Source organism: Muntiacus reevesi, chromosome 18, assembly GCF_963930625.1.
Source record: "Muntiacus reevesi chromosome 18, mMunRee1.1, whole genome shotgun sequence".
Taxonomy (NCBI): Eukaryota; Metazoa; Chordata; class Mammalia; order Artiodactyla; family Cervidae; genus Muntiacus; species Muntiacus reevesi.
This window is the reverse complement of record NC_089266.1, coordinates 38322889-38342845: the sequence shown is the minus strand read 5'-3', so window position 1 is coordinate 38342845 and position 19957 is coordinate 38322889. Positions and strand designations below refer to the sequence as shown.

Here is a 19957-nt window from a genome sequence, read left to right as displayed (position 1 = left end):
TCTTTAATGAATCTTTATAAAAAAGAGAAATGAACTTTCAAGAAAAAGAAAAATAAGCCTAAAGGAAGCAGAGAGAAAGAATTAATAAAAAGCAGACATTAATGAAATAGAAGATGTAGCTTGGTAATTTGATAGGTAAAATTAAAAACTAGCTTTAAAAGTAGACTAAAATGAAAGAGAAAAGACACAAATGAACAATAATGAAAAAGGCAGCATAAAATGAAGTCAGGTGATTTTCAAAATTACGAGAATGTTCTATTAAGTTTGAAGATCTGAATGACCTGAGTGATTCTCTAGGAAAATATATGTGATCAGATTTGTTTAGGAGAAGTTAGAAAACTTGAATAGAATCTTGATTATAGAGGAAATGATAAAAATAGGTACAGACTTCAAGTCCAGGTGATTTTCAAGGCTAAACTTCCTGTCAAGTCTTTAAGGACCAGTAACTTCCCAGATTATGCAGTCTCTTCCAGAACATAGGAAAAGGTGTAAAACTTAGGAATTCATTTTAGTAGGGTGGAATAACCCTGACAGTAACAGCAAGCAAGAGGAAAATGATAAAAAACACTACATGCTAATTCTTACATGAACTCAGATATAAAGAAATATAACAACTGAAGCCGATAGTATATGAAAAAAATTAATTATGGCCAAGTATGATTTATTGTAAGAATGTAAAGGTTTTTCAGTGTTTAGAAACCTGTTAGTATAATTAATAATATATATTAATAAACAGGAGAAAAAATTGTGGTCAGTCCAGAGAATATAGAAATTGTATTCTTAATACCCAATCCTTATTGTTAGAAATTGCTTAGAAAATAAGAAATTGAATATTTACTTAATTTGATTAAGGCTTGTTGCCAGAAATCTACAGCAGACATTAGAAATATCAAGTGCATTTCCATTAACGTCTAGAGCAAGTTCAGAGTTCCTATGTTCCTGCTACCTTTTAAATTTGTATTTGAGATTCTAGCCAATGCAGGGAGACAACAAAAAGTATTAGAACTATAGGAAAGGAAGGAGACCAAGTGTGTTTGTAGGTGATAGCATCTGCATAGGAAATCGAACAGAGTCAACAGTAGCTTAAAAATATGATATATTTATGTGTGTCTCTACACATAAAGATGTCTATAAGATCTCTTGATAAGTCATATAACCTGGTTGCTAAATAAATGGTATAATACATTTCTGCTAAATACCCCCACACACAACTGTGCATTTCTTTTGTGCCTGTATCTGTGTAGATGCAAGATAAAGGCCTGAAGTGATAAGCGTGGTTACTTCTGAAGAGAAGAATGAAATTGGGTAAATGTAGAATGAAGATGTGTGCCAGTATTGTTTCAGTATTTTGAAGACAAAATATATTTTTTTGTGTGTAAATAAAAAGTAAAAATTTAATGAATTTTCTTCTAAACAAAGTAACTATAGATGATGATTATTCTCTGACATAGGTTGCAGTGGAGAAGTGTTAGGTCAGCCTTTCTTTTGCTTTTCTGCCTAGGTACCCATAGTATCTGTACACTTGTTCATGTTCCCCAAGCTCGGTTTGATTTGGTTTGGTTTGGTTTGGCTGTGTGGCATGCAAGGATCCTAGTTCCCCTGATCATGGATTGAATTCCTGTCCCCTTGCAGTGGAAGCATGGGAGTCCTAACCACTGGACTGCCAGGGAAGTCCCTGGATGTTCTTTTTTTTTCTCTTAGTATATTTGGTTATTTTGTATTGTGTCATTTGGATTCCTTTTATTTTTAGTTTTATGTTACCTTAGTTTTTTTTTTTTTGAAAGTATAGAGTGTTCATCTATAATTTTCTGCTGCTTCCAGGGGTTATTCTTTCTCTGTATAGCATGCTTTCCGCTATTTTACTTGCTTTGCTACTTTTCCTCTTCTCTTAAGAAAATTTGCATGGGTCATATGTGGCATTTTTGAGTATAGTTCTGTTTTGTGGAAAGAGTTATGAAGCTGGAATAGCTTGAAATTGAGTATGCTGTCTTAGTGCACGTTTCTACCTAATTAGTATGCTCTTGGGGCATTTTACCTCTTCGTTTTCCAGGTCCTTCTTAGGTGAGCTAAATCTTCCTCAAGTCATCTCAGGCCTTTTTTGGATAATTTATTGTTTGTCTTTGTTGGCTAATTCTGGCTGGCACATGTAAAGCTAATTCCCTTAACCCTTCTCTTAAATCCCCCTTTACCTGTAGACAGTGTCACTGCCCTAAAACTCCCCCGTGATTGCTTGTTCATTGCTCTCTCCAAAGCTCCTGGAAACCACCCATATTTTTACTCTAGTTTTGCATTTCTGGAAAGTTGAAATCACATGGTATGAGGCTTTTCAGAATGACTTTTTTCAGCATGCATTTTGAGGTTCCTTCATGTCTTTTTGTTACTATATTTTTAAGCTGTGTTTTGCTTTAGAGAAGACTTCCCTGGTGGCTCAGACAGTAAAGCGTCTGCCTACAATGAGGGAGACCAGGGTTCAATCCCTGGGTCGGGAAGATCTGCAGAAGGAAATGGCAACCCACTCCAGTATTCTTGCCTGGAAAATCCCTTGGACAGTGGAACCTTTTAAGCTACTGTCCATGTGGTCGCAAAGAGTCGGACAGGACTGAGCAACTTCACTTTCACATTTGCTTCAGAAAACTAATTAAACCTCTTCAGTTATTTGAGGGATTCTAGTTTTTTCTTTGCATGTATTTTAACATTGTACATATTTAATGTCTGTTAGAAAGTGACTCTGTCCTGGCCCTTAAAAAAAGAGTAAACATCTGTACTTCACTACAAACTAAAATTATATCTATACATAGGAGTACACTGCTACCTGTGTGAATTAGAATCTTTTCATACTTGGCAACAAAGGCAAAATATATGAATTGAGTGCTGGGACCGAAATGAGACTATAACTGTAGTTCATACCCTTTCAATTTCAAATTTTTTTTTATGTTAAACTATATTTTCATTGACTATAAGTATATATTTAGACATACACTTAATATGTTGCTTTCATCTAGCTTGTTTTGCGGTTCTGCCGCCTTTATATTTCCTTGGGGTGATAGAATATGAACCCTTCTGAGTCTTCAAAGGAAGGTTAAAGTATTCTCAGTTTGTGTTATATTTAATCTTTTTATTCTTTGAAAGCTTTTAATTGAAATATTTCATTCAGTAGAATGCATCATATTCTGATCATCCCAAAATAAAAGATAATTACAGTCCATGGGGTTGCAAAGAGTCAGATATGACCTGGAGACTAAGCACACACACTGTAGGAGGTACTGGTGTTTTCTGTGGTTAATGTTAGACTTGTCAAAACAGTAATGGTAAATAAAACATATTTCATTTGTGAAATTAAACCAAGATTATAAAATTGCTTAATGTTTCAAGATACACATTTCAGCATTTATTGAGATGTAGGCATCTCTAAAGGTAATAAAGATGTGGTCATCAGTGTCAAAATTGTTGATTTTCTATCAAACTCATACAGAGCTGCAGAACTTTTATTGTGTCATGACATTTCGTTTCACTGAACTATTTGATTGTATTTTAGAAGATTGTATTGAAAGAGAAGTCATACTGAAAAGAGAGGAGGGCAGTGCCACAAGTAAAGTTAGGGAAGTTGAGAAAGTTGTATGCTGAGTGGCTCCTGGTTTTTTTTTTTTTTTTTTTTTCTTTTTTGTGTGAAGTTGATGGTCAGCTGAAAGGTGGGATACAATTAAACATTTGAGAATACAGAAAGGAGACTATGGACAAGTGAATGATTCATCAGGCGCACTGCAATGACAACCGTATATTATGACTTGACCCATACCAGTTTTTTTAGCCAAGTAATTCTAGGGATGTCTGTTGTGAATATGATTTAATTTTAAGTGATCTTTACTTTTATACTTTAGGGCTTACTTATGATGCTTTTTGTTTATTTAGTTGGTATCCCATCTAATCTTCCTATATGCTTCTGATAAGTAAGTCTTTTAAAAATATCACCTAAAGTGCTTTTTCTTGCCTTGCATGTCCTTCATAATGTTTCTGTCCTATCTTTCAGCCTTTTCTGTCATACCTTAATCTCATTTCCAGTGTTTATATCTATTACTTACGTGGATCACTTTTGGAACAATTTTATAAATAATAGTTATTATAGGCATTCTTTTCTTGTTCTTGGCATTAATGCAGATATTTCTGGTGTTTTACCATTAGCAATATTATTTATTGGTTGAAGGTTTGAGGAATTTCTTTTTAAAATGTTAATTAATAAGATATCTTTTTAAATATTAATTATGACCTTTCTGTTGTTAAGAAATGTTCTAAAATCAAGAATGTTGAAGCATTTGATCATATAGACATTGAGATCTTCATCATATTCTCATTCCCAGTTCCCCTCAGTATACCAGGTACCTGTTCTTTTACTTAATGATGAAGATAAAAGTCCACTTACCCTGATTTACCTAAGTTTTATTTTCCTTTACTTCATCACTGTCAGAATTAGGTCTCATTGTAACCTCTTGCTGTGCTTTACTTGTCCCAGGACTGGTAGTAGTTGAATCCTGGCCTACCCTTTTGAAATGTATTCAGGTGTGATGATGAAGGATGATTGTTACAATCCTTTGTCAGGGCACAGGAGTTTGGAGAGGTATAAGACCTATGACCAAGAGCTTACCTTATCAATACTGCCCTTTCCCCAGAGTCTCAGCGGGGACTGTAGCGTACTTAAGAAGCCATGTTACCTGCCTGTCTGAGAGCTGGTTAACGTGGTATGCAGCAGTTTGTGAGTGACCTGCAGTAGTGTCTCTGCACTTGCAGTGAACTTTATTCACGTCTTCACCAGGACTATGTAATTCATCTTGGTGTTTGTCTAAAATGGCATTGCCTGGGTCACTGTAAGGGTTGTCTTCTGGAGCAGGGCACTAAAGACGATGATGTGCTCCTGGTGGCATGAACCTGCATGCTTGATCCTGCTGGGTCTTCTCATTATCCTGGTCGTGTGTCCTCCTAACCCAGTAGGGATCCCACATTCATAGGGCCACTGCAGCCTATTAGAGCAGTGTACATTAACCCCATTGCTTTCCTCGTTCCTGAATAGGTGAGTTCAGTGTCTTTTGTAATGGACCTGGTAAGAAGACATCTATTTGTCAGTTTCTAACTTAACCTTGTTTTTCCTCATATAAACAATAAAATTTAACTATAGAATTCCTAGAACATTTTTATTCAGCCTTAGAGTACCAGAGTGCACAGTTTGAAGAAACACTGTTACTGTCATTTTGGTTTCAGAAGACCTGAATTTTGATTCTCAGCTTCACCGTTTATTAGCCAAAAAAAAGTCAGTTAAGCTCTATGAGCCTTGGTGGCTTTACCTTTGAAAAACAGCTTCCACCTCAGTCCCCTGTAGTGCGTGCTCTGTAATTCTCTCTGCTCCAGTTTTGTTGCTAAGAAATGCTGGGGACCCTGAAGTATTCTGCTTTTATTGTTGGTGTTATCCAATCTTTATAGAGTCATTTTTGTTTAACTATCAGTTCATAGCATTTAGAATAACTTTTGATACTCTTATCTCTACACGAATGTGAGGTTATGTATGGGTTGGTAGTGGTGGGATGTTATGTATGACTGATTCTACAAATACTACTGATACTACAACTACAAAAAATTATCTTGAAGTTAAAAGAAGGAAGAGCATGTAGGAAGTCAACTAAAATGCTTAAAATACAATCTTTGCATTTTTAATAAACTTAAGAATAGTTTCGAAAAACAGAATCTCATTTGTTATCGTAGCAGTTTCAAAGGAGAGCAGTAGACTATGTCCAGTATGGTACTGTTCCATATGTTAGCATAAATTCTAACCAGTTCTGTTTGTTCATAGATAAAGTCCTTCCATCTCAGTTTGTTCTTTTGATTTTAACCATTTTCTGTGATTCTACATTGCTTTAATGGTTTTGGTTCTACTCAGAATGACCTGTTGCACTTCTGTCTGAATTTTTCTTTGATTCTAGTGATACTTGTTTTTCTTTATATCTGAAGGCTTAGTAGATTTACTTAACTCGTGTATTAAGTTTCTTTGAGAGATTATTATAAACTTGTGCTTTGGTGCCCAGAAGTTTTCAAGGGTATGCATCTTTCATCATTAATAAAGTGATGAAGATCAACTCTGAGTCTACAACTGATATTAGTACCAAACTCTAGAAGCACCCTTTAGGCTTTTGTTAGAACCAACAGATTCTTCAGTCTTCTTTACTGTTTCTTTAAGTGATGGTGGTACACCTTGCCTGCATTGGAGGTTCCTTCTTCTCAGTATCACTTCGCTTGGCGTAGATGTTGAGTGGTGAGGTAACAGGGGCAGCAGTGCTAGTTACTTGGCCACGGTCACCTGGTATTTGATGTGGAAATAAAATTGACTAGACTGTTCTGGGACTAGGTTGTAGACTTTGTACATCATCAGTATGTTGTACTTCCCCTAATGATATCATACATATTTAAACTTCAGCTTTATTTGCTGTATCTTTGTTTATATTCCCTTGCTCTTTGATAATTCGGTATTATGATATTTTAGACCATCCCCAAGAAAAAGAAATGCAAAAAAGCAAAATGGCTGTCTGAGGAGGCCTTACAAATAGCTGTGAAAAGAAGAGAAGCGAAAAGCAAAGGAGAAAAGGAAAGATATACCCATTTGAATGCAGAGTTCCAAAGAATAGCAAGGAGAGATAAAAAAAAAAAAGTCTTCCTCAGTGATCAGGGCAAAGAAATAGAGGAAAACAACAGAATGGGAAAGACTAGAGATCTCTTCAAGAAAATTAGAGATACCAAGGGAACATTTCATGCAAAGATGGGCTCATAAAGGACAGAAATGGTATGGACCTAACAGAAGCAGAATAAGAAGAGGTGGCAAGAATACATAAAAGAACTGTACAAAAAAGATCTTCATGACCCAGATAATCACGATGGTGTGACCACTCACCTAGAGTCAGACATCCTGGAATGTGAAGTCAAGTGGGCCTTAGGAAGCATCACTACGAACAAAGCTAGTGGAGGTGATGGAATTCCAGTTGAGCTATTTCAGATCCTAAAAGATGATGCTGTGAAAGTGCTGCACTCAAAATGCCAGCAAATTTGGAAAACTCAGCAGTGGCCACAGGACTGGAAAAGGTCAATTTTCATTCCAGTCCCTAAGAAAGGCAATGCCAAAGAATGCTCAGACTACCACACAGTTGCACTCATCTCACACACTAGTAAAGCAATGCTCAAAATTCTCCAAGCCAGGCTTCAGCAATACATGAACCGTGAACTTCCAGTTGTTCAAGCTGGTTTTAGAAAAGGCAGAGGAACCAGAGATCAAATTGCCAACATCTGCTGGATCATTGAAAAAGCAAGAGAGTTCTAGGACAACATCTATTTCTGCTTTATTGACTATGCCAAAGCCTTTGACTGTGTGGATCACCACAAACTGTGGAAAATTCTGAAAAAGATGGGAGTAACCAGACCACCTGACCTGCCTCTTGAGAAATCTGTATGCAGGTCAGGAAGTAACAGTTAGAAGTGGACATGGAACAGCAGCCTGGTTCCAAATAGGAAAAGGAGTACATCAGGGCTGTATATTGTCACCCTGCTTATTTAACTGATATGCAGAGTACATCTTGAGAAACGCTGGGCTGGATGAAGCTCAAGCTGGAATCAAGATTGCTGGGAGAAATATCAATAACTTCAGATAATGCAGATGACACCACCCTTATGGCAGAAAGTGAAGAGGAATTAAAGAGCCTCTTGATGAAAGTGAAAGAGGAGAGTGAAAAGGTTGGCTTAAAGCTCAACATTCAGAAAAGTAAGATCATGGCATCCCCCCCATCACTTCATGGCAAATAGATGGGGAAACAGTGGAAACAGTGGCTGGAAACAGTGGCTGACTTTATTTTTCTGGGCTCCAAAATCACTGCAGATGGTGATTGCAGCCATGAAATTAAAAGACTCTTGCTCCTTGGAAGAAAAGTTATGACCAACCTAGACAGCATATTAAAAGGCAGAGACATTACTTTGCCAATAAAGGTCCATCTAGTCAAGGCTGTGGTTTTTCCAGTAGTCATGTGTGGATGTGAGAGTTGAACTGTGAAGAAAGCTGAGTGCCGAAGAATTGATGCTTTTGAACTGTGGTGTTGGAGAAGACTCTTGAGAGTCCCTTGGACTGCAAGTAGATCCAACCAGTCCATCCTAAAGGAAATCAATCCTGAATATTCATTGGAAGGACTGATGTTGAAGCTGAAACTCCAGTACTTTGGCCATGAAGAGCTGACTCATTGGAAAAGACCCTGATGCTGGGAAGGATTGAGGGCAGGAGGAGAAGGGGAGGACAAAGGATGAGATTGTTGGATGGCATCACCGACTCAGTGGACATGGGTTTGGGTGGACTCCAGGAGTTGTTGATGGACGGGGAGGCCTGGTGTGCTGCAGTCCATGGGGTTGTAAAGAGTCGGACACGGCTGAACGACTGAACTGGATGCAGTGTAATACCTCTCTTTTTCTAGACTGTTAAATGTAAATATGATTACTAACTAGATATTTAACTTTCATTGGATAAAGAACACATGCCTGATATTCTCAAGTCTCACTGCTCCTTCCCAACTCCAGTATTTTACAGTGTTCATTTTAAGCCTTACTGTAGAGTAGAATACTGAGGCTACTTTAAGTTCTGAAGCTGTACTTGCTAAAGTCAGCAGGGACCTCTGAATAGCCTGATTGCTTGGTCACTCTTTAAGCTATATTTTGCCTCTCTCAGATCTTTGTCACTGGTAGTGATTTTCATTTTTTTGAAACGTCCTTCTCCATTGGCTTGCTGACATCTCTTAATTCTTGTACTATAACAGGATTCTTCACTTTCTAATGGCTTCTTAACAAGTTTGCTATCTCTCAAGGTTCTGTCATTTACTTTCTACTTTCCTTTTATCTTCGCATTATGTACCTTCTTCCACAGTGTCTTTTACCACTTATGGTTTGAAACACTAGTACTTATTTACTAATTTTCCCAGATTCTTTCCTTAAATCAAATCCATCTCTTAAGCTTTTGATTTGTATATTCAATTACCTTCTTTATCATATATCTACACTTAAATGTCTTATAGCCACTTCAGGTCAAAAGATTTAAAACTGAACTAATTATATTCTTGCCTCCCCTGTTTTTTCCCCCTCTTCTTCTCCTATGTTTTCTGTCCAAGTAAATGTTATTATCATGTACCAAAAACTTGTGAATCAACTATTTTCTCCCATGTCCCACATCTAGTCCGTTACCAAAACAAAAGCCTACTGGTTAAAAGCGTGAGTCATTCTTGGTTTCAAAAATTTGTGTGTAGGCTGGTCAGAATGTCCATCATTAAAAAGTCTACAAATAACAAATGCTAGAGAGAGTGTAGAGAAATTGAACCCTCCTACACTGTTGGTGGGAATGTAAGTTGGTGCAGCCACTATGGAGAACAGTATGGAGTTTCCTTTAAAAACTAAAAATAGAATTACTGTATAATCCAGCAATCTTACTTCTGGTCATAGTCATATACCTGGACAAAACTATAATTCAAAAAGAGGGTACCCCTGTGTTCATAGTGGCACTATTCACAAAAGCCAAAACATGGAAACATCCTATCCATTCTTTGGTAGATGAATGAATAAAGAAGATGTGATACATATATACAATGGAATACTACTCAGTGATAAAAGAGAACAAAATAATGCCATTTGCAGAAACATGAATACAACTAGAGATTATAATACTAAGTGAAATAAGTGAAAAAGAGAAAAACATGATATCACTTATATGTGGAATTTTAAATTATGGCACAGATGAACCTATATACAAAACAGAAACAGACTCACAGAGATTAGATTTGTGGTTGCCAAGAGGGAGAGGGGGAGGGAAAGAGATGAACTGTGACTTGGAGGTTGGTAAATGTAGGCTATTTCATTTTGAATGGATATACGACAAGGTCTAGTGTATAGCACTGGGAACTGTATCCAGTCTCCTGGGATAAAACATAATGGAAAAGAATATTTTAAAAAAGAAGTGTCTGTGTGTATGTATAACTCAGTCACTATGTTATACAGCAGAGATTGGCACAACATTATAAATCAGCTATATTTGGATTTTTAAAAGTTTGTGTGTTGAACTTTCTAACACTTTAAAAACATTTATGGAAAAAAAATTTATGAAGAAATTTAGTATATGGAAGTATATGAAAATTGAACAACTCCAGTTAAAGAAGGGAGGTGTAGTGTTCCACCTACTTGGCCAGTTTCTTCCCCACCTGCTCAGTAAATATTGATGGAATTATTATCCTAAATTGCTTCACTACCTGTTTTATGACCTTGAATGTATCAGTCTCTCAATTATGTAATATAGGGGTTATACACTTTTCTACCTAATTTAGCAGCGTGGTTTTAGGATCAAAAGGACAGTGAATGCTGTTTTTTAGATTTAAAACTTTATAGAAAGTTTTTATACAAGTTATATGTCCTCACATAGGCCTCTCTTCCAAACACCGTTACTTGGGGGTTTAGGTTTCAACATAAGAATTTGTGGGGTATATAAATATTCAGTCTGTAGCATCTTTTGACTTAAATGTAAAGATGTTTGAAAGACTTTGACTATATGAATACTTATTTGTAACATTATTTTAAATGCTGAAACATTGGAAACAACCTGTAAGTCTAGCAATAGATGATTGCTTAAATAAAATCTGGTATGTCTGTTAATTGCTTGAATATTAACAACTATGATATCATAAACGAATATTTGCTGACAGGTTTGCAGTGTATTGAATGAAATGAACAGATATGTGACTTGATTAAAGCATACATGGTGATGTGAATGTATAGGCAGAGAAAATGGTATGAGTGACCTGTGCTGACCTATGTTAGTGTTAATCTCAAAATATTGGGATTTTTTTAGTAAGGGAAAGGATATAGTTTCTTCTCCCTTTAATAATAATTCTTACCTATAAAAGTATCATCATTTATCTATCCTTTACCAAAACAAAGTCCATTAAGATAATAATTGCTATAATTTGTACATGTTACATGTACATATTGTCTGTTATATGAGCTTCACAATTGTAAGCTGTGTGCAGTGTGTTCAGGCAAAGTTCCAGCACTCAGGCTTGACTCTGAGGAAGGGGTAGAGCTGCGTAGGAACAGTGAATATTTACAAATACTACATAAGATTTTTTAAACCCTTGATGTTTTCCCCTTTTTTGCCTGGAGAAGGAAATAAAGCTAAGAGATAGATAGATGTCTTTTAGCATCTTTGTTTTCCTTACCATTTGGGATATTCTTACCAAAGGGTAATTTATTTGTTGAAAGTTAGTTTGTAATATAGGCTTTGATAGCACAGTATTTGATGAAATTATCTTGAGAGAGTCATTGCCTTTCTATTTGTATTATTTCAGAAGGCCCAAGTAGAACTGCTTGGAAATTACAAAGTAGTACTATTTACAGGTTCATGTAAAGAATTTATTTCTGAATGAATCAAGTTACCCATTAATAAAACAGGCCAGAAGGTACAGCCTTATAAGAAGCACACACAGACTCACAATAATACTACTATACTTTCTTCAATCCCATGGCCCATAAATGTGATGTTCTAACCTTATAATTTTAAATTAATTTCTCATTCTATGATACTGTACTGTTTGTAGCTTGTGCCTTTTTCCCACCCACTCTCATGGTTTAAAGTTGTCTCTAATATTAAAATACTAATTATAATTTTAGCAGAACAATTCTCCTTAAAAAAGTAAATTTCACTTGCTAGTCCTTGAGTGTGTGTAAGAATAACAAGTATTAATAGTACGGGAGGGCTAAGTGTAAACATGAACAAAATTGATAATTACTGTCACAAAATGATAACTAGTTATATAAGCCAGGTCTTGATTTTACAACTTGTAAGGTAAACAATGCATTAGAAATATAACTAAAAGTTCAAGAATAGTGTTACAATCTTACGGATGTGCTATGAAGGGCTAACTATTTTAGAGGCTTTTGTGGGGTTGGTGGTTCATTTTCTTATGATTTTATGATTTGAAGGGTAATCTTAAAATAAGAGTGTCTTAAGGTTTATGAGAGTTTTTTAAAAATACTTTCTTCAGCATGGAAATGAGAGTTTATTAAGAGTTATTTGAATTTGTTGTCTTTCAGAAATCGAGCTATAGCAGATTATCTTCGTTCAAATGGCTATGAAGAGGCATATTCAGTTTTTAAAAAGGAAGCTGAATTAGATATGGTATGTTTGACTTTTTACAGTTACTCATATAGTTGATGAGTAGGTTTTATTGAAGTATCAGTAGTTAGCAGTCACCTCAGTTATTCAAAATTTTGTCATTTGTTATTATGGTTTTACTTGGCACTAAACTTGAAATTCACCCCCTGACACACACCTTCTTTGTATGATCAGATAATTTTAGTAATGTTTGGGCTTAGAGACTGAATGGTGTGTATGGCTTGAGCTTTTGTATTTGAGCCCTTTTTTCTTTCTTTCTTTTTTTTTTTTTAAATCTACTTTTTTTTTTTCTCTAGAATGAAGAATTAGATAAGAAATATGCTGGTCTTTTGGAAAAAAAATGGACATCTGTTATTAGATTACAAAAGAAGGTAACAAAATCTTTTTCTTTTAGTTGTATTCAGAGTATTATATTAAATATAAACTTTGAAAGTATCAACATAATAAATTTTTTTCTGCATTAGCAATTATGTTTAACCTTAGAAAAGGTAAATAAAAATACATTTCTATGCATTATGACATATGCAAACCATTGCTGGTACATTGCTAACTTATGCAAACAGGAGTATTGGCTAGGTTGAATGTAACACAGCCCTGACTTCAGGAATTGGTACTGAAGACCCATTTATACACTTAGATGGCAAGAACACATGGAACCAATATGATGCTAGGAAAAGAGCACTAAAATGTGCTCTTAGTTTCATTTTCTTCTCTGAGCTTTGATCTGCTAAGTGAGGGCAATAAGTAATATTCTGGTCCTAAAATTTGTACTTCACGTAGGCAAAGTTAGAATGAATAATGTTGTTATAACATGATTTAATCCATAAAAAGCCCTTATTAGGAAAGTGCTTGGCACATAGATGTCAGTAATGTTAGCTTTTATTATGAATATTCTGGTTAATGGTTACAATGTAAATGAAGTTTGGAAAGAATTTACTAAGGGTGGCAGAAGTAGAAGAGATAAAGATAGATTTCCTACTCTTCCTCAAGTTGTATCCAGCACCTTCCAATTTCTGCTTTGAGTTAAGGGGTTAAGAGACAACTGTATTGAGTTTTTCTCAGTGTGCAGTTTTGTCACCCCACCAAGATTTTAATGATATGTAATACAGATAATTTTCAGTTAAATCTAATAAATGCTTTGTAAATTGCTAAAAGTTTATTCTGCATATATGGATGCAAAATAAAGGCAGTTTTTAAAAATACCAGGTCTACAATTTTTATCAGAATCTATCTGTATATAACTGCTGTGTGTTCCTTCTTAAGGTTATGGAATTAGAATCAAAGCTAAATGAAGCAAAAGAAGAATTTACGTCGGGTGGACCTCTTGGTCAAAAAAGAGACCCAAAAGAATGGATTCCCCGTCCACCAGAAAAATATGCATTGAGTGGTCATAGGAGTCCAGTCACTCGAGTCATTTTCCATCCTGTGTTCAGTGTTATGGTCTCTGCTTCAGAGGATGCTACAATTAAGGTAGTTTTTCTTTCAGAATTTAAAGATGTACAATAGGATAATTGTTAAAAGTAACTTTAAATGTTAATTTGAAAAAATTGGGTGGCATCAATTTAACATTGGACAATAATAGGTCACCTAGTGCTTGAATAACTTTTCTTCTTGAAGACTGGAAGTGTAAGTATTTGCCTTATTTATAAGCAGGAGGAGAAGGGGATGACTGAGGATGAGATGGTTGGATGGCATTACCAACTCAATGGACATGGGTTTGGGTGGACTCCAGGAGTTGGTGATGGACAGGGAGGCCTGGCGTGCTGCGGTTCATGGGGTCACAAAGAGTCAGACACAACTGAGCGACTGAACTGAACTGATAAGCAGAAGTGATAGATGCAAATATAGGATTATAAAACTAGTAATTCAGGGGATGAATGTATTGTGCAAAAGAATTCAATAGAGGACTTTTTAAATAAGGAAGTCAAGTTGTTTTTATAGTTTCCATTGATTCAGACACAATACAGTGACAGTTGTATAAACCATGTACAGAAAGATGAGTAAAACATGGTTTTAAAATTTTAAGTAGGTTTCTCTATCTAAAGATTATTTCAGATTTAGTTGTAGATTTTAACTTTCATTTGTAGAGGTATAGCTAAGAAAATGTGAGTAGATTGCCAAGATTGTATTTATCATATAGCAACAGTCAGCATATAATGCTGGCATGACTTAAATGTATGTACTTAACCTGTTCTTCAGATTAAACAGGTTGTATGTTTTCCTTTTGTGGTTGCTTTAGTTTCTAAATCAGTGGCCTCCTTTCTTTCTGTGGGCTGGTGATCGATGGGACGTGCTGCCAAGTGATTTGAAGAGAGTCTTATATACATATTTGCATTACATATTTCTGTAGGCTGAGATGACTACGTATCTAATACACTAATATATTATCTTTCAAATTATGTTGACATGTATTTAATTCATTAACTTTATGATAGTCTTGTCTACTTAAAACTGCACTCCTGTCATGAAGCATGGGGTTAAGATAGGCTTGTCAAATAGATGGAAAGCTCGGTCTTAACCTTTGATTTTGCAGCAGTGGTATAAAAACATAACCAAACTGCTAAGGTGCCTTCTATTGGGTCAACTTTAAAATATTACAAATGGAAGTTTTAGAAACTTGATATATAACCATAACACATATCTCAACAACTACTAAAAGTCTCTCTTCCATTTAGTCTTTATTTAATGTGTATACATGGCTGTTTTGTTAATGACAAGCATTTGTAGTTTTTATTTCCTTTTTTGATTAAACTTATTTTAGAAATACTTCTCTTTGTTTCTAATGAAATCATCATTTTTTGTCATTTTTAATGACTATTTTAATTGCATCATTTAAATTTCTGAAACATTATTTCTGGTTGTCACTTAGAATTAGTTCTTAAATATTAAGAAAAATAAACAGCAAACAAAACTGAAAAAATACCTTCAATTAGTAAAGCAGAGGATGGAATGCCAACTTTATAGAATTCAAACAAGTATGATAAACAGTAACATCTCAATAGAAAAAGTGGACTATAGGACATGAACAGGTAATTCATAGAGGAAGGAAAAATAACCAACAATAGAGCTTTGACCTCATTACTAACAGTAGAAAATGTTGGTCACTCAGTCATGTCCAACTCTTTGCAACCTCGTGGATTGTAGCCCTCCAGGCTCCTCTGTCCATGGAATTCTCAGTAGAACCAAGAATAGAGCTTTGGCCTCATCACTAAGAGTAGAAGAAATGTAAATTAAAGTACATGTCAAATCTAGAAAGCTATTTTAGTTTTACTTTTTTACTTATTTTTTATTTTATTTCTATTTTTGTCTGTGCTGGGTGGTCATTGCTGTGCTGGCTTTTCTTTAGTTGTGGCAAACAGGAGGTACCCTCTAGTTGCGGGCATTGTGTGGGCTTCTCATTGTGATGACTTTTCTCGCTGTGGAGTGCAGGCTGCAGTGGTTGTGGCGTGTGTGCTCAATAGTTGCAGCTCCCAGGCTCTAGAGCACAAGTTAGTTGGCTAGTTGGCGCACAGACTTAGTTGGCTCCACAGCCTGTGGAATCTTCCTGGATCAGGGATCAAACCTGTGTCTTTTGCATTGGCAGGTGGATTCTTGACAACTGAGCCACCAGGGAAGCCCCCAATATTTTACTTTTTAAATGAGAGTTCCCAGTTGTGGTAAGAATTTGATGAAGCAAAAAAAAAGAAAAAGAATTTGATGAAGCAAGCATTGTCATTACATTTGATACAGTCTTACAAGAGAACAATTTTATCAGAATATATGAAGGGCTAAAAAACTTAGTTTTTGACTCAAAATTCTTTTTCAACCATCACTGTCTGACCTAAGTATTGCAGAATGAGGATGGATATTTTTCAATATTCAAAAGTTTTCACTATAACGTTTTCTACAGTAATGAAAAAAATTTCCTTTTTGTTGAGAAAATAATAGGAATTAGTTCTAAAAGAACGTTTGCTAAAAGAAGTTTTTAAAGGCATGGAAAAATTCTTACGATAAGACACAAAGGGAAAATTGGGTTAATGAAGTATACACAGTCACTGTACTTTTTTTAAAAAAAAAAAAAAAGCATAGAAAAAACAGAAAAATCATACCATTGGTAGGATAGTGGATATTTTTATTGCCTTTATATCAGTACATTACAGATTTTTTTATCATGAGCATTTATTTTATAATCATACAAAAGGTAAATATTCAGTAGAGAAAAAATTGATTATCTTTAATTCCTGACATTTATAAACACTACATTACCATGTTTGCTTACCATTTATGAAGATACGTGGTTCTGGGTATATTTATTATTATTTTAGAGGAAGATGCTTCAGTGTTCTTTAATGAATTCATGGAAACAAAGTTAACTGAAATGAAAGTGAACTTCAAGGTCACACCTTACAGTTCAGAATGTAAAGTATTCACCTGAGCTCTTGGTGTTGAAACAATTAGATACCAAAATGGGTAAAGATAATACAAAAAAAAACCCCTGTAGACTGATACAGTAACATTCATGAACATAAATGCAAAATCCTTAACAAATTGTAAGCAAATTGAATCCAGCAGTTCATAAACAGGGTAATTAGTATGTCATAACCAAGTAGGGTTCATCCCCAAATGCAAGATTGGTTCTATATTTAAAAATTAATTGGCGTGATATACCATATCAGTTTAAAAAAACATAATAGGTTCAGGAAAAGCATGATAAAAACTCTCAACAAGCTAGGGAGGGAGCTTCCATAGCCTGATAAAAGGTAAAGGTATCTGGTAAACCCACAGTGGACTAAATATTAATACTTAATGGTGAAAGCAGTTCTTCCCCCTCGAGTCCAGGGATCAATGACCACTTAAATCCACCTTTGTATTAGAGTGCCTAGCCGGTGCAGTAGAGAAGAAATAAAAGGCATACAGATTGGAAAGGAAGAAATATTACCTGCAAATGTTACTTGCAGATAACATGATTTTCTGTGTAGAAAATTCCAAGGATTCTTCAGAAATTTGCTAGAACTATGACTGAATTTAAGCAGAATGCCAAGATAAAAGGTCAATATATGAAAAGTGATTATTTCTATAAACTGGAATAATTGAAAATTGAAATTCTAAAATGCCATGATAATATAAAAAACCCCTCCAGAATAGTTAAGAACACATTAAAAAAAAAAAAAAAAGAATACATTAACAAACTGTGAAAAAAGCTAAACATACAGTAATCACTCCCATGTGGAAGTAGTTGAACATTTAAATGGTAAAATTTTTATATGTTTATTTTGGGGAGGATACATAAATTTTCTATAAGAGAAATGTTTTTAGAGGATATTTTTGTGTGCTTTTTTTTTTTGCATTTTTGTAACTTTGTGTTTTTTTATGTAACATTGTATACATGCCATAGATTCCTTACAGTAGCAAATTTTATATCTATGTGGCAATTTCCCTAATATTGGATGTTTAAATTGTTTCTAGATTTCAAAATAGATTTTCTAAGTTTCTTTAAATTGGTTGAAATACACCCTATCCCAGATATATTTTATTATGGTAAGAATGGAATCAGCCATTTGATTTTAGAGCACGTATGTAATTAGTGTTAGTTACAGACTTAAGACTAGCCTTTGACCACCAGAATAGAAGTTCAGTGTGTTCTTGAGATGTGTTTATAATAATTATTTTTGTTAGTTCATTATTTTCATCATCTTAGAAAAATTACCTTTAAAAATGTGACTGTGGCTCAGTGCTTTTACATCAAAATGACCATATGCTTCTGTTAATCTGCTATTTAAAGACAGTTAACATCTTGTAAAGTCTTTCTTTGGCTTCTTAGATGTCTGAGCTCTGCTTGTCTAGTAGAATTGGGTATTCCTTTATCATTCCCCTCATATTCTACATATAAATTCATGCCATAGGCTCATGAAATTGTTTTTTTCTTCTTTTGGTACTTATATTTACTTTTTAACCTGTCTGTCGCCTGCTGTCAGGCTGAGACGGGACTCTGTTCTGTGGCAGTCACTAGCATGATTAGATATATGGTGGATGCTTAATAAATGTGTTTTTAGAGGTTTATTTAATAATCGTTTTTCTCTGTAGAGAAAAGACCAGTTTATGCTTGAAGATGTGATGATTCTAAGACAGTTATCTTGTTACTTGCTCGGTTAGTCAGTAATGTGCCAGACTGGCATGCCGAGTGCAAATGTGAACTGAGAAAGGAATGATGTGATGCTAACTGATTTTCTGTTCACTTGACAGGTGTGGGATTATGAGACTGGAGATTTTGAACGAACTCTTAAGGGGCATACAGACTCTGTACAGGATATTTCATTTGACCACAGTGGCAAGCTTCTGGCTTCATGTTCTGCAGACATGACCATTAAGCTATGGGATTTTCAGGGCTTTGAATGCATCAGAACCATGCATGGTAAGGCGTAGCATTTTGATACCGGTTTCTAACATAGTACTGCGGGGGGAAGGAGGATAATGGTTTCTAACATAGTATTGCCCCAGGGAGAAGGATAAGGTTTCTAACAATGTGCAGGTTCCCTTCATTCAGCCCTTACTGTGTCAGTGGGGGAGCATATGATAGAGATAATCCATGGATCGTCATGGTCATTGAGAGTTGTCTGTTTTGAGGGTTTAAGTATCTCTCCGTGCTTGCATGCTCAGCCACTGTAGTTGTGTCCGAGTCTCTGCGACCCTGTGGACTGGAGCCCACCAGGCTTCTCTGTCCATGGGATTCTCCAGGAAAATACTGGAATAGGTTGCCATTTCCTTCTCTGGGAGATCTTCCCGACCCAGGGATTGAATCTGTGTCTCCTGTGTCTGCTGCATGGCAGGTGGATTCTATACCACTGAGCCACTGGGGAAGTGTCTCTTATGGTTATAAAATAGTTACTTTCACAAATATTTTTGGATGAGAAAAACTGCTAGGGCATCTATCTGTTCTTGAGTAAAAGAGAAATGAAGTTACCGAGGTTGTTTTTTTCTTTTTGTTTTTCATTTTTCTCAGTTGGGAAACTGAATTTAGAGAGTAGATACAGTAAAAGCTGGAACCCAGGTTCCCTTGCTCACTTTTTAATATCCCACATAAACTGTAGTCTCATTGTTATCTTCTCCTTGTTCTGGAGACTATTTTCTGAAGCAGTTTGGCTTTCTGGAAAGAGCATGGGCTTTGAAATCAGATACCTGGATTCTGAGTCCTACTTGTTTACTTATGGCGTTAGGAAATTTTAACCTCTTTAATCTGTAAGATTAATAAAACTTAAGTATTGAATTAAGAATTGAAGCCATAAGACTTGTGAAGATAATGAGATTGTATGCTTGAATCATCTGGTTTAGTACCTGGTACATAGGAGGTGGTCACTAAATAAGGATTTTTGTTGTTTTTTAAAACATGATGAAATATGGATGTTTGGATTTTATATAAGGAACACATACTGTGTTAATAATAAACTATTTTTAAATAGATTATCCAGTGATGTTAGGACATGAGAAAGCAATGCAATTACATAGACGGTGTAATTTGAATAGTATGCCCCCCACTCCCCAATTTAAGTGCATTAGAGAAGTTTACCAGTTAAAGGAGTTTTATTGAAATCTTTGTAAAATCTGTGTTTGTTTTGTTAGGTAGCCTGTATCTTATTGCTCTGACTTAAAGAGTTCTTTCCAGTCATTGTATATTCCTTTAAAAGATGTGATATTTAAGAGAATATTCTGGGGCTTTTTTGCCATAGGATAGCTAACTAGCATTATGAATAATGTTTTTTT

The 19957-nt window shown here is 35.2% G+C and overlaps 1 protein-coding gene across 2 annotated transcripts in view; it reads left to right on the top strand.

Moving 5' to 3' along the window:
• Window positions 1–19957, top strand: part of PAFAH1B1 (platelet activating factor acetylhydrolase 1b regulatory subunit 1) — a 66439-nt gene that overhangs the window by 36687 nt on the left and 9795 nt on the right. For both annotated transcript variants that reach the window (XM_065908466.1, XM_065908467.1), the window contains exons 3-6: window positions 12139–12223; window positions 12517–12591; window positions 13484–13690; window positions 18443–18611. In XM_065908466.1, the coding sequence (XP_065764538.1) occupies window positions 12139–12223; window positions 12517–12591; window positions 13484–13690; window positions 18443–18611 (536 nt within the window). The remainder of the gene's footprint in view (window positions 1–12138; window positions 12224–12516; window positions 12592–13483; window positions 13691–18442; window positions 18612–19957) is intronic.